At 37.3% G+C, this 15,354-nt stretch overlaps 1 protein-coding gene across 1 annotated transcript in view; it reads right to left on the bottom strand.

Moving 5' to 3' along the window:
- Nucleotides 1-2,613: 2,613 nt before the first annotated feature.
- xrn2 (5'-3' exoribonuclease 2) overlaps nt 2,614-15,354 on the bottom strand; it is an 88,773-nt gene continuing 76,032 nt past the window's right edge. Inside the window, exons 29-30 of the mRNA XM_060831799.1 lie at nt 10,282-10,417; nt 2,614-3,049 (exon numbers count right to left, since the gene is read on the bottom strand). Coding sequence (XP_060687782.1) covers nt 2,990-3,049; nt 10,282-10,417 — 196 coding nt within the window. The 3' untranslated portion in view covers nt 2,614-2,989. The remainder of the gene's footprint in view (nt 3,050-10,281; nt 10,418-15,354) is intronic.

Here is a 15,354-nt window from a genome sequence, read left to right as displayed (position 1 = left end):
AGAGAATTCTAATTGGGATTAGAATGCAACTGAGCCAAAATGCACGATTTACAAGAATGGTCCAAATGGCAATGAATTAAATTCAGTGTCACTATTTGTCAAAAGTCATTTTGAAAGCAAAATTAAATATTATAGCATATTATATAAGTATAGCTTGAAAGGGATGAAAGTAACAAATGGAGCTAAAAGTGATAATAGACGTAATTAACATGCCAGTCACATCAGTAGAGCATTAAACAAAATACGGAGGATGCAAATATGTAGAATAAATCAGAAAATATCCTACTAATAGCGTGCAGTACATTGGTCAAACTCACCTCAAATATTGTGTTCACTTTTGGTCATCAAGTCAACATTGATACTGCTATCAATAATTTACAAAATGCTTCTGATGTTTCAAACTGATCAAAGCATTTGCATACAGAAATCAGGACCAAACATAATTAGGAGAGTGAGGGCAAGGGGCCAAAAATAGGTTTTAAGTGGGCTTTTGCAGAAGGGATGAGATATAGCAAACGAGAGATTGAGTGTAAACATTCTAGAATATGGGGGAATTGCTGAAAGCCATCAGAATGTGGAACTACAAACGGATTAGCATGACATCAGGATTAGAGAAGCATTGAATTCTTAGTAAAGGATGCGATAATTGGGCACTTAAAAATAATGATCTGTTTGAGTAGAATCAATATGGATATATGAAAAAAAATCAAAGTTGGGAGGTTGTTTTGAAGATTTTACCAGTAGAATAAAACCAGGGTATCAGTGGCTGTGGTCTATCTGGATTTTCAAATAGACATCAATAAAGTACCACAAAAATAGTGAACAAATCGTCATGTGGCAGCACGGAACTGGAGTATGGCTGAAAAAGGCATTTATCAAAGCTTATTGTCTTGTACTCATCAAGATATTCCTAAGAATACCAATATAAAAGAGGAACATTTTAGATTATAAGAGTGCTAATTCACTAGCAAATGAACTCTGACTTATACATGCGCTGCCATGGAGAATGCAGTTTGATTATGACTGAGTTAACATCCAAGCTTTGATTAAATTTAAATGAACCAGATTGACTGATTGGTTAAGGCACTGCCCTACAGAATAAACCAGAGAATGGCTGTTGTATATTTTGTAAAATTGAAATTGGCACAGTGCATTTATAGGTTCTATCTGCAAAGCACAAAAGCCCTGTGTATTCATATATATATCTTCAAAGATGTACATGCACCAGAGTTTGAATGACAATCTTAAATTTGTTGTCAGTGCAATTCTTGCACTCTAGATTACTTATCAAATGTCGTTCACTTGTGGAATCAAATAAAATGCTAGATATTGTTTTGAGTGTAGGAGAAAGTGAGGACTGCAGACGCTGGAGACCAGAGTTGAAAAATGTGGTGCTGGTCAGGTCAGGCAGCATCTGAGGAGCAGGAGAATCGACGTTTCGGTTTTGAGTCTTGCAAGTACAGCCTGGTTGGGTACAATTAATACTTTGCCTGGAGCGAACAGCTGAGGGATTTGCTGTTTGAAATGATCCAAGTCTTTGGGACATATGGCCTACATGACAAAAATTGTGCAAGCACTGAAATTCCCATATAATTTTACCAATTTGAGAGATAGACAGAATGTCCTTCTGGCAGCCTGAGACCTGTTCATGAGTATATTTAACACACAGCGAGAAGGATAGTCATCATCTTAGGATCAAGCTTGCAGAGTAAGCAATTGGCTCAGGCTCTCTTTACAATGTTGCCATTAAGGCCAATCGTGAGGTACCTTGAACTGTAGGAACCATAAGATTCCTATTTGTCTCAAAGTTTGCTTGTTCAGCAACCTTGTAAACTCCAATGAGAATATTGACCAGTGAAGACAGGCTTGTGCTGGACAGTAATACAGAACCTCTGGCAGAGTTCTCAATTATGACATCAAGGAAAGGTTTACTGCATCTCAAAGAGATGAATTCGAGAGCAGGATGGAATCCACTAGGACAGGCAAGGAAATTCTGACATGTAGTTGCTGATTCATATATACCAAACATATCAGAAATATGCAAAGGAAGTAAGGTGCTATTTCAAAGAAACATTTCCCACAAAACCCAAAGATGCTTGCAAGAGTTGGGTCTAGGTGAGATCATCTGTTTCGGCATACATGGTATTGTTAAATTTTAACTCAACTGTCTGACTTAGGGACTTCAATGAATAGAGTTTAGCAAAATGGTAGCAGGTACCATGATGCAGCGCAAATTTCCAGCTTCCTTTAATAGCACATTGGTGAATGGGCTATCAATATCAAAAAGCACATGGGCATGGCACTGTCATTGATATGCAAGTTCTGCACAGTCTTCACAAATGTGCAAGAATCTTGCACTGTGAATATGGAAAGATATGCACAAATTTGAACATGATAAATCCCCCAACCATTTGGCCAAATCATGTTGTGCACAACTGGTCATAAATAACATTGGGACAAAGGGGCATCATGTGGATGCACTGAATTATAAGGATGAATGCAATCATCAATATCATTGGCAGCTTTGTTCAAAGAAAACACCGTAGTTAGGTAAGAACTGAACCCTCTTAAGATGGGACTAACTTCAAGAAAATTATACAACAAACAATGGAATTGGAGAGGAATTGTAAATCAAATATTTTAAGCATTTACTAAAGTTCACTTCTGATGTACAGTATACAGGCATAAAAACTCAATTTCTCTAAACAATTTTGAGATATACTAACTCATTATGATGTTAACTAAACCTTGCTGCATACATTCTGCAATATATTTATCACGCCCCATCTTGACAATTTAAAAAAAACGGAAACTGCAGAATCCATTTTACAGCAAGTGAAACATTAAGCACAAAAATACGTACAAACACGTTAAAAACTAGGTCAGCATTCTTTACAGGTATAATGGTTAAAATTCAGCTTGAGTGTACGCTGATCGGTTAACTGGACCCTGTAAGGCACAGCTTGTGTTGCAGAGCCAGAGAAAATTATTAATTCCAGCTAAATCTTCCAGAATCTGGTGGCAATGGGTAACGTCTGTCAGGATACCCCTGAAAGATAAAATGTTGCCAGAGATTTAAAAATGAATGAACAACCAAAAGACTACAACTGAAATAAATACAATGCACAACACTTATTAATTTTGATCAATGCACATCTAAACACACAAGATTACTCACTGTTGCAATGCATTAGGATTTTTCTGGCCATTTTTCCACAGAAAAGGATTTGGAAAGTAGTAACATTTAAGCAGGTTGTTTTAAATTAAAGCTGTTCAGAATGTCACACCACTGCAGCATATATCTAACAGGGAGTTGGTGTGTTAATGAGTCAATTACCCAAAATGACTGGAGACAAGTAATTTGTTATTACAATTCAGACTTTTAGCTTTAGATTATTCTTAGTAGCTTGTGCAGGGTGTGCTGAGAACAGGAGCTTCAAGGGTAGCTACTTTGGTTGACCAGCTTACTGGTGAATCGCCGAATTAAGAAAAATCACAGGAAAGGTGGATAAAACAACATTCCCCAATCCACGTGAACGTCAAGAAAAAGGCCAAGGAATCCAGCAGTTTCAATTTGTCAGGGTCAGTCACATCTGCAAAACTACTAAGGAAAGCACAGTCAACTCAACTTGAACAACTGCAATGCTTTTTACAGAAAGAAAATACAAAGAGGTATTTGCATTTACATGGTGCTATGATTATAATTGTCACAAGTTAATATAGATACACAAGTCTTTATCCAAAATGCTCAGGACCAGCTGTTTTTCGGAATTCAGAATTTTTTGAATTTTGGAATAAGTGACATTTCAGATGAAATTTTTAAAAATCTTAGCACACAGCAGACTCACAGTGAGTAAAGGGCCCTGAGACAGAACTGAGGCTTGCCAGTGCTGGGCCATGCCCAGCCATGTCACATCTGAGTGACACGTAGAGTGGGTGTGGAGTTGGGTTAACAGTTTGCACGCCAAACAACCTTGTTTATGAGGAAAAAAACTTCAAGAAAATCCTTTGGATTTCGGATCTTTTATGATTTCGGATAAAGGGTTGTCTACCTTTACACTATAAAATACGATAGCTTGATGATTCATATGTGATGCCATCTTGGATGTAATGAATTTCAAACTGCCTATTGTAAGATTAGAGAAGGGAATCAGCCTGGTCAGGTGATCAAAGATTCAAATGGGAGTGCATTTTGCGAACAGTGATCATAATTTCGTGGGTTTAAAGATAGTTATGGATAAGACTGGTCCTTGAGAGAAAATGCTAAACTGAGGAAAGATTAACTACAACAGTATTAGGCAGGAACTGGAGAAATTAGACTGTTTGAGGACAAATCATGTAGCTTACATGTAGAAGTCTTTTAAAGGCCGGTTATCAGAGTGCAGGACGAGCAAAGTCCTGTTAGGATGAAAGACAAGGATGACAAGGTTTGGAAACCGTCAATGAAAAGACATACTGAAAGTTTAATTAAAAAGAAAAAGGAAGCTTATGTAAGGTTTAGGAAACTGAAATCAACCAAGGCCCTTGAGGAATATCTGTGTGCAGCATGCTAACAAACTTCAGCATTTTGAGATCAAGAATATTGTTGGATCTCCCGAAGAGCATTAAAGTGGATAGGCCCCCAGAGCCCAACGGTTTCTACCCCAGATTATTGAGGGGAAGATAGGAGATTGCTGGGGCTTTGACCAAGAAATTTGTATCCTCGCTAGATAGTGGAGAGGTCCATAAGGATGGGCAAGTAGTTAATGTTGTTCCTCTTATCAAGAAGAGGAAATAGAGATAATCCAAGAAACTATAGTCCCTTGAGTCTCACATCGGTGGTTGGGAAGTGATTGGAGAGAATTCTTAGGGATAGGATTTATGCACATTTGGAAATGTATGGCCTAATTAGGAAGAGTTAGCATGACTTTGTTTAGGATAGTTCATGTCTTACTAACTTGATTGAATTTTTCAAGGTGGTGACGAGGGTGTTTGATAAGGGTTGAGCAGTGGATGTTGTTTACTTGGATTTTGGTAAGGCTTTCATCAAGATCCCTCATGGTAGGCCCATCCAGAAGATTAAGATGCACGGGATCCACAGTGACTTGGCTGCACGGTTTCAGAATTGGCTTGCCCACAGAAGACAGGAGTGTGTCGGAAGGCTGGAGGTCCATGACGGGTGGCATTTTGCAGGGATCCGTATTGGGACATCTAAGCTTTGTGATATATATAAATTACTTTGATAAAAATGTAGGATCAGTGGGTTAGTAAGTTGCCTACGATACAAAGACAAGTGGTGTTGTGGATCGTGTAGAAGGTTGTCAAAGGGTACAGGGTGATATAGATCAGTTGTGGATATTGTCAGAGAAATGGCTGATAAGAGTTTAATCTGGCTAAGTGCAAGGTACTGCACTGTGGAAGATCAAATGTTAAGGAAAATTGTACAGTTAATGGCACGACTCTGAATAGCATTAATGTACAGGGATCTTGGGGTTCAATTCCATAGCTCTCTGAAAGTGGCCACGCAAGTAGATAGGGTGGTAAAGGTGGTGTATGACATACTTGTCTTTATTGGTCGGGGAACTGAGTACAAGAGTCAGGATGTCACTACAGCTTTTTACCACTTTGGCTAGGCCACACTTGCATTCAGTTATAGTCTTCACATTATAGGATGGATGTGGAGAATGTGTAGAGGGTGCAGAAGAGGTTTACCAGGATGCTGCCTAGATTAGAGTTTATGTGCTATAAGAGGACAGGCTAGAAAAACTCAGGTTGTTTTCTCTTGAGTAATAGAGGCTGAGGGAAGACTTGATAAAAGGTTATAAAAATTATGAAATGCATAGATAGGGTTGACAGTAAGTATTCTTTTCCCCAGAGTTGAAATGTCTAATGTTAGGGGCATATATTTAAGGTGACAGGGAGAAAGTTCAAAGGAAATATGAGGGACGAGTTTTTTTTTACAGTGTGGTAGGAGGTGGTGGAGGCAGACACAATAAGCACATGAATGGAAGGACAGGGACCAAGGGTGAGCAGTTTTATTGGCGTCATGTTTTGCACATCATGTGCCAAAGGGCCCATTCCTATGTTGTACTGTTCTATGTTCTAATATAAAGGAAGCAGGAAAGAACTTAAACAAGGTAAAGGAGGGATAAAAGGGACCATGAAATGTCATTGGCAAGGATAAGGAGAATCACAAGACATTCTATATTCAGAGCAAAAGGGTAGTGGAAAAAGGGCAAGTCCACTCCAGGACAAAGGAAGGAATTTATGCATAGTCAGAGCAAGTGGGTGAGTATCTTGTATCAGTATTCACCAAGAACATGGATGACAGCATGATTACGGAGGGATATTTTAGGGCATGTCAATATTTAGGTGGTGTTGGGTGTTTTAAAAACACTAAGGTAGATAGGTCCCTAGGGCCTGATGGGAACTATTCTAGGAAATTGAGGGATGTAAGTGAGGAATTGCTGGGGCCTTGACAGAGATCCCAGAAAACCAGAGAATAGTTGATGTTGTTCCTTTGTTTCAGAAGGGCAATAGGGATAATCCAGGAAATTATAGGTTAGTACTTTTCATCATTGGTAGGGAATTATTGGGGACGATTCCTCGGGACAGGATTTACTCACACTTGCAAAAGAAAGGAGTCTTAGGGATGGTCAGCATGGTTTTCTGCAGGGACCTTGTCTTACAAACTTGATTGAGTTTTCTGACGAAGTCACAAAGATAAGTGATTAGGGTAGGGCAGTGGATGTTGTTTACACGGACCTTACAACAGCATTTGATTAGGCGCCTCATGTTAGATTGGTCCAGAAGATTAAGCCACATGGAAGCCACAGAGAGTTGGTAAGTTGGATACAAAATTATTTTAAAGATTGAAGATAGAGGGTAACTGTGGAGGGGTATTATTCTGACTGGAGGTCTGTGACCAATGAGGTTCCACAAGGATCAGCGCAGAGACATCTCTTACTTAGAATATACATAAATGAAGTGGATGAAAATGTAGGTAGCCAGGTTAGTAAGCTTGCAAACGTCATGAAGGCTGGTGGAGGTGTGGATAGTGAGAAAAGTTGTTGAAAGATACAACCAGGATATAGATCAACTGGAAAGCTGGGTGGAGAAACGGCAAACAAGAGTTTAATCCAGACAAGTGTGAGGGTCAAATGAAAGAGGAAATTATACAGTAAACAGCAGGACCTTGAGAGGCATTGATATACAAAGGGCTCTTGCAAGTCCAAAGCTCCCTAAAAATGGCAAAACTAGTGAATAAAATGGTAAAGGCACCATATAGCATGCTTGCCTTCAACGTCTAGGCATGGAGTATGAAAGATGGTAAGTCATGTTGCAGCTGAATAAAACTTTGGGTAAGCCACATTTTCAGTATTGTGTACAGTATGTTGCAACACTACAGGAAGGATGTGGAGGCTTTTGAGAGAGTATAAAACAGGTTGAAGTTGAACAAATACTGATTGCTTGTGCTACAATGTTGGAGGCTGAGGGACAACGTCATAGAAGTAAATAAAATTTTGAGAGGCATGGATAGGGTGAATAGTCAGAGACATTTTCGCAGGGTTGGAAATATCAAATAATTGGGAGGATTAGTTTAAGGGTAGGGGAGTTTAAACGAGATGTGTGAGGCAAATTGTTTTTTGCACAGAGAGTGGTAGGTGCCTGGATTACGGGGATATGATAAAAGTAGATATGAAAGTAATGTTTAAGAGGAGTTTAGATAGAAATGAATAGTCAGTGAAGAGAGGAATAAGGATCACGTGCAAGCAGTTAGGATTAGTTTAGAATAGCATCATGACTGGTGCAGATATAGTGGACCGAAGATGGTTCTGTGCTGAATTATGCAATGCTCGAAAAGAGAATTGGGAAAATGGTATATGGGATGAGAGTGGGGTCTAGAGAGAGAGTGTGAGCATAGGAGAAAGAGCTCACAAGGGTGAAACAGCAAAAAAAAACAACATTGTGTATAAGGGCTGTATGAATGACACTGTTCAGAAATCTGTTCTTTTTAACTATTAATAGGACAATTTACACTTTTAATATAGAAGTGTTTAAAATCTAAATACCAAGATTTAATGAAAATTGTGAACATTGGTGAAATTAAGAGTGTAAAATGCTATTTTGAAACAATGGATAAATGAAATGGGGGTGCATCTCAGAACCATTGCAACTTCATTGCTTTCTCATTCATTCTTTTTCCATGGCCATTTGAAAAAAAAACACAACATTGCTATTGGCTTTTCTGCTGCTTCATAAAAAAAGACAATCATTGAATGGTCTCCTATGTCATAAATTTTTGATGTTCTTATACTGCACCAACTGACAGGAACAGCTCAGAATTGATACTCCATTCAATTGAAGTATTTCATTATGAGAACCAGTATTTAAAATTTACCTTCCTAGTTAACTGGATATTGCAATGTAAATTATAGATAGTTAAGCCAGATTCTTTACAAGCATAATTAGATAGATTACTTACAGTGTGGAAACAGGCCCTTCGGCCCAACAAGTCCACACCGACCCGACGAAGCGCAACCCACCCATACCCCTACATTTACCCTTTTACCTAACACTACGGGCAATTTAGCATGGCCAATTGACCTGACCTGCTCATCTTTGGACTGTGGGAGGAAACCGGAGCACCCGGAGGAAACCCACGCAGACACGGGGAGAATGTGCAAACTCCACACAGTCAGTCGCCTGAGTCGGGAATTGAACCCGGGTCTCAGGCGCTGTGAGGCAGCAGTGCTAACCACTGTGCCACCGTGCCGCCCACTAATCTGCTTTACTGGGTATGAAATATGTTCAATAAATAGCATTGAATGTGCAAGGGAGAACTTCAGAATCTATGGATGACAATAAACTTGGAAGCATTGTGAAACATGAAAAGAGTGAGTCAAGAGGATATAGACAAGTGCATGAATGCACAGGTAGTTTAATGCAGAGGAGTATGAAATTACATTTTGCCAGAAGAACAAGAAAAGGCAACATTTTTAAAAGATACTTAGCAGCAGAGACCTCCAGTTTGGAGCTGGAATGCACTGCCTGCGTTTGTGCTGGATGCAGGTTCAATCAAAACATTCAAAAGAAAAATGGTTAAGTATTTGAAAGTAGCAGAGTACTAGATGGGCTGTTCTGATGCTGCATTCAGCTGACAAGGACACAGCAGACAGAACTATTCACATGATGCTACAACTATGTATGTCAGCCAGAAGCACTGCTTCAAGCAGGTCTTCTACAATACTTAGATTATGACAAATATTTCTTTGCCCATCCTATCGTCCAGAGAGTATGTTATCACTTCAAAGAGCAGAGGATATTAGATAAGGAAACACTTCACCCATTTCTAATCAGCACTGCAGCGGTTCAAAAGGTAACTCATCATCACTTTCTTAATGGTATCTAGGAATAGGTAATAAATGTTGGTGTAGCCAGCAATGTCCATGGCCCATGAATGAATTAAAAACATTGATTTATCTGTTATCTATATTTAGTACATTTATCAAGATCCTCAGATCAGCTATAACATGAATCAGATTTAATGCAAAGTTCAATTACTCTGTCAATTTCGTCACTTCTAAAGCTGTGCTGGACAAGGTGTTGCAAGTTTAGTTTATCACTTTAAATGTAGTATTAGGAGTAAAACTGCCCTAATGTTTTAAGTTCTACAGTGCTCTTTCATGAACGAAATAGTGACAAAACGGACAGCAGCTTTAGAAACTGGATTAAATTAAACAAATTGGAGATGTTTTGTGATTAATGTGAGCACGATATTGGAAGATAAGTTAACAGAAATGTAGCTCCTAAGACATCGGAGTATTATTTGGATAACACGCACAACAAATGAAGTCTGGAAGAAAACAGGCAAACAAGCAGCTCTTCAGAACATCACCAAGAGAACATCACAATTAGTTGGTTATGCATTTATGGGAGAGAAACTCAAGTGTCTGGCACCATTTGTTACAATCGAGTGTAATATGGCAAGGGAGGATGTATGCCAACAGCTTCAGAAGAACAAATCTAAGGTTAGAGACCAACAGCTGCTGTCATGTAAGGACATTTAAGTTTGGACGGCCACAATAGTTCAATCACAAAGCACAACACTGTAAAATAAATTACACACAAGAGAAGTGGAATAGCCACTCTTTCAGTACACAGAATATGATAGCTAGATTTTGTTCACTTTAATGTTTAGATACTTCAAGTTATTTGGTTATGCTGGAAGGATATTAATCCAACATCAAATAAACAATTAAAAGAAAGCAATTTATTAATACTATTGTCTGCTTTTGTTACCTGTCGTCCTCTACGATCCTGACTCTGGTAAGGGTTTGGCATTATTGATCCAAGCCTGTGATGATTCTGCTGGAACATGCCAGTTTGAGACTGTAAGATACGATTCCATGCCAACTGCTGCTCAATCCCCTGGTTTCTATGAAGTAAATAAAAATAGTCTTCCTGTTAATACCTTTTCTAAAAAAACAATGGATGACATTTAATTCTCAAATCCAAACTTTATGCCTACTAAAAATACGCAGTTTATGGATGACATAGGAGTCAAATGATAAATCAGAGTGCAGACTTTCAGAGTCAATTTCTTGCAATTAGTTAGATTTATAGACAACAAACAAGCTATTAAACTGTCCTCTAAAGTTATGAGAAGTCAACTGGGAAGAAAATGAAATGACCAGATATTCACATGAAAGAAAGACAAAAACAAAATATTTCAGACTTCCAGAAACTGCAATAAAAAAAATGGATATTCTAAAAATGCTCAGCAGGTCAGACTGCATTTGTGGAGAGAGATAGAGAAACCAAGTTAATGCTTCAAGGTTAGAACTTTTCATCACAATGCTGTGTATTCATACCATTTTCTGCTTTTGTTTTATGTATATCCTTATGAAACAGTATTCTAAGAAAGATCTCACTGCAGTGGTCTGTTTCAGGATCTCCATCAATAAAATTCTCAGTTGTTTATAATATCTTCAAACAACTATCAAAATTAATTTGAAAAACCTCCATTCTCTCGATCCAAAAATAAATTTAGCAGCTCTTCAATGCAGCAAGAGACATTCATAACATAACTAAAGGAAAATTGTACACTGTACAAGGAAAGCTGAATCTAAAACACTCTACAAGTTCAAATTTTTGGGCCAACTACTTAACTCCTCAAGAACGTAACACTAGCATTTCACTCAATCCATACTCTAATTTGCTAATGGAATGCTTTTCTTAATTCTGGCAATATACCCTGCATTATACGACACAGAAAAATCCTAGAGCACTAATTAGTACAAGTCAAGCAGACGATATATTTCACTTTCCACATCCCCAATTTCAGATTTTGTGTTTGAGAACATCCTGGTTGAGCTGTGTTGTAGTGCTGTGTGGTAAAGACCAATAATCAGTGTTTCATGAATATTCAATTGCTAGTTTTCCAAGCACATATGCCACATTTGAAAGCTTAAAGCCCCCCTAAATATTTTAAATACCAATGACGCAATAAATCAAAACATCTCAGATACAAAATCTAAATTGTTGGTCAAGCTTCTAGTTTCAAAAGGTAGCCTCATAGACTGATGAAAGCAATGATTTATTATTAAAGTAGTAAGGCATATGGTAAAACTTCTATTTTGTCCAACAATTTTGCATAAAATCCCTCAGATTAGCATGTTAACATACATTATTTATAACTGATGAACTCAAGCCCTTTTCTGATAGCTTCAAGAAAGGGAAAACCTGTTTTGGCCAAAACCAAAAAGGATGACAATCCACACAAGTAGTAAACAAATCCACCCGTAGAAGGGGGCTTTATTTTCTAAATAGCCAGACACTTTCATGAAGCCTATTCTTTCCAGTTAATTGCAGGTTGTAAATGAATCCTTACTGCTGTGTATTTTGAATCTAGGGTAGGGCCGTGGCTGTATTTTCCCATCCATTATGCTACTCAATATGTCAGAAGGTCTGATCGGGAAGAAACCTTTTCAAGTCCTATTGATGCGGTTTCAATTGACCGTGGTGACCTAGCAACACAAGCACTAATTGGCACAGACTGACTGACATTTGGTGTACAGTTTATATGGGAACAAGAATCCACTTCAATTATAACCTAGTTTGTCAGCCTAGATTCCCAACAAGAAATATTTAGTTGTCACCGCCATCCTTAAGATAGATAAGGAACAGGTATGCAAGCACAAGAAAAGTACCAAGTGCAAAATAATTTAAATGCATCTAACTACAACATTAAATCTAGCATTCCGTTTTGTCTACAAAGATTGCATTGCAAATTCAAGACACTCAAAAAGTGACTGATTTTAAATACAAATAATCTGTTGAAACAGAATTCTCATACCCAAGTATCTCCAGGTTGTCTAAGCTTCCTCAGCTTAATTATGAACATAAAAATACATAGTGGTTTTGCTTCTGTACAAGTTTAACATTTCTTAAGGGGTCAGAGTTGCACCCTCTTTGACAAAGATTCCCTCATTCAGAATAAACAGTTTCCCAGATTTCAAAAAGGTGCTGAATGTAGTGTACCCTCCCCCATCCACTTTATGGAGCTCATGCCAAGGAACCTCCCTTGTTCTCACTTCACGTACAACGATTAATAGACAAGTACTTCCTTTGAGACAACTTAAAAGCTCAGATAAAATTACTGTGGATCTGCAAATATCAAAAGTTTTTGAAATAAGTGCAATTTGTTCCTTTATAATCATACTGCAACGGTAAAACTGCCCACTTTGGAAGGTGAGATTTCAAAAAGGTATATCATTCATATGGGTTCAGTAAATTCAAACTGCCACATACAAATTGCATGCAACTCTGCTGTGGTGGTAGTGGCCACTTTAGTAATTCCATTGGACATCAGAAAGTGTTATCAATGCATGATTTGTGCATCACCTAACATAAACATGATACATGCAAAATGAATTATCTTCAGATTACAACGGGTAGAGTTAGAGATCACATTTCTTAATTTAAGATCGGCAGTCTTCTTTTATTTTGCAGACACAAATTAACAAGATAACTTACAAGAGTTCTGGATTTATCCTTTCTTTTAAGGACTCACAACAGTCCTATTTATAAAATTACAACATGAACAACAGCATGCAATCCTCAATTTAAGATATCTATTCTGTTTAGTATTATAATACTGCATTAGCATCCTAGAGCTATTAACCTTAGTATTATTTATATGGGTTCTTCAATGTAGAGTATTAATATTCTGAAACTGAAGCTAGTAAAAAGTGCACACAAACATTTTCACTTAAATTTACAAAGTTAAAACAATTTCTTATACAAAAATTTCACATTCATGCAACATCCCAAACAAAATCCCCTATTACAAAACCATGTCACATTCATTCTACTGCACAGTACTATTGAACTTTACAAATTCAGTAATCCTCCTTCAGGTTTCTTCTGTATTTAATTCAGTTCAAACTTAAGTAGTTAAAGAAACTGTTTTCGGTTGCCACTAATAACTACTGACCTACAGTGACACTGCTCCACAATAGGCTTGTCAAGCCTGAAAAGTTGTTCCAAAGAAGCTGATTAGTACTTGAAGAGGTTTGTAGCAAGAATCAATGGTTCGTCTGTACTAATACTGTGGTTTGAGCACAAAATGATAATGGCGGAACACATTAGTTATGCCTCATTAATCTTCACAATTCTCAAAAGAAATTTGCTTAGCCTATCCAAAAATCTAATGTAGATTTAAGCTACCAAAACTGAATTTTATAATTACACACAACACTGAATCGACATATCCAACAGACCTGAAAGTGACTAGCTTTCAAAATGAAGAGCAATGATTTTTGCTAAGTTTAGTATAGAACAGATGCATTATTTATCTTGCTTAATGAAATAAACTAAAAAGGTTAATCTTTTCTAGTCACATTTGGAATGGCTAAAGCAAATTCTATTTTAATTAAGAAGAATTGGCCAAAACAAAAGAAAATACTAGAGAAGGAAGAATGTACAGCAGAAGTGATTATTGAAGAACACGCGTAAAACTGTTTAAGCATTAAAAAAAAAATTAATGGTAGCTAGAAAAATTACCAACCCTTAAGATTAAATGTTTTATCTTTTTCAAAACAAATGATCTCCACTTTAGGTACTAGTACCTTTAAATTAATTTATTCATAACTGCCCTGCCATAATAAATCCCCACAGTCAAGTTCATTAACCCAAAGCTACATGGGATCCAACAGAGTGAAAATATTCAGAGAAAGCGGAGGATATTTTGTGAAATTCATTTTGCGCCAATGCTGTTTGCAAAATCTAACAAAATTATGATTAAACAAAGAACAAGCAATTGTTAAATGAAGGGCCAAATTAAAAGTTAACTGATCTTGCGTAGATCTGATCCATCTCATTCTTCAAACCAAACCTTAACTGAATGAACAAAATCTAGAAATGAAGCAGACTTAGAAAAAAAATAAATTCTCTGACACAGAATTATGTGACTTTAGAATAGAGAAGTTCAGGGCCATTTAGACCCAAATAGAAAGGAGCACTGGATATTTCCTAATCGGGGAAGAATTATTTTTCACAGAGTTAATGGCAGAAATCAGTTGACCTGAGCATTGACTGAACCCAAAGAGCTCCTGAAAAATAGAAGGAACAGTTGTCTTGATCCAGCTATCTTAAATACATCGCACCACATCTACTATAATTTAGTGAAGGCAACCTTAGAAACTCACCAATGGAATTAAGGGCACCAATTTCATCGCAAGCTACTCTCCTTTTTAAACTTTGACCTCCCCTCTTGCATGATCTTGAATTTTGGACATCAAGCCTCAGGTGGCATGAGTAAAGTGAAATGAGATATATTTGAGCTTAGCTGGAGTTCATTTTTAAATAAATTATTACTGAAAGTCTTGCCGTCACTAAAAAGAATGTCTCCTTTCAGGTCACTGAATAACCTGAGTTAGGATCAACTTTTCACAGATGAAAATAAACTTAATCATTAAAATATAAGACTGCAGATAAAAGTGAGCAATTTGATTGCTGTTTTTGATTTAAAACACATCTTTAAAAGAAAGATGTCTGATTTTAAGTCTGAGTAAAAAGACTATGATAACCCAATGGATCCAAAACAAATGCCAATGTCATGCAGAGGCCTTGCGTGAATGAAACTGCCACCTAATCTCAGTTTCTCTCTTATTTGCAGGGAATCAAAGGTACAGTGTTACAGCACCTATTCACAATTTTGTTAACCACACATCAAACAAAGGAAGGTACCCAAGGAGTTGAGTTCTACCAAAGCTTTTAGAATATGTAGAGGTGCAAATTATTCCTGAATAAACATTTAAACCAGAAACAGTGAATTACCCAATCCAGTCCTCAGCCTAAAAAAAAACAGAT

Source organism: Hemiscyllium ocellatum, chromosome 10, assembly GCF_020745735.1.
Source record: "Hemiscyllium ocellatum isolate sHemOce1 chromosome 10, sHemOce1.pat.X.cur, whole genome shotgun sequence".
NCBI classification, from domain to species: Eukaryota; Metazoa; Chordata; class Chondrichthyes; order Orectolobiformes; family Hemiscylliidae; genus Hemiscyllium; species Hemiscyllium ocellatum.
This window is presented reverse-complemented; position numbering and strand designations above follow the sequence as displayed.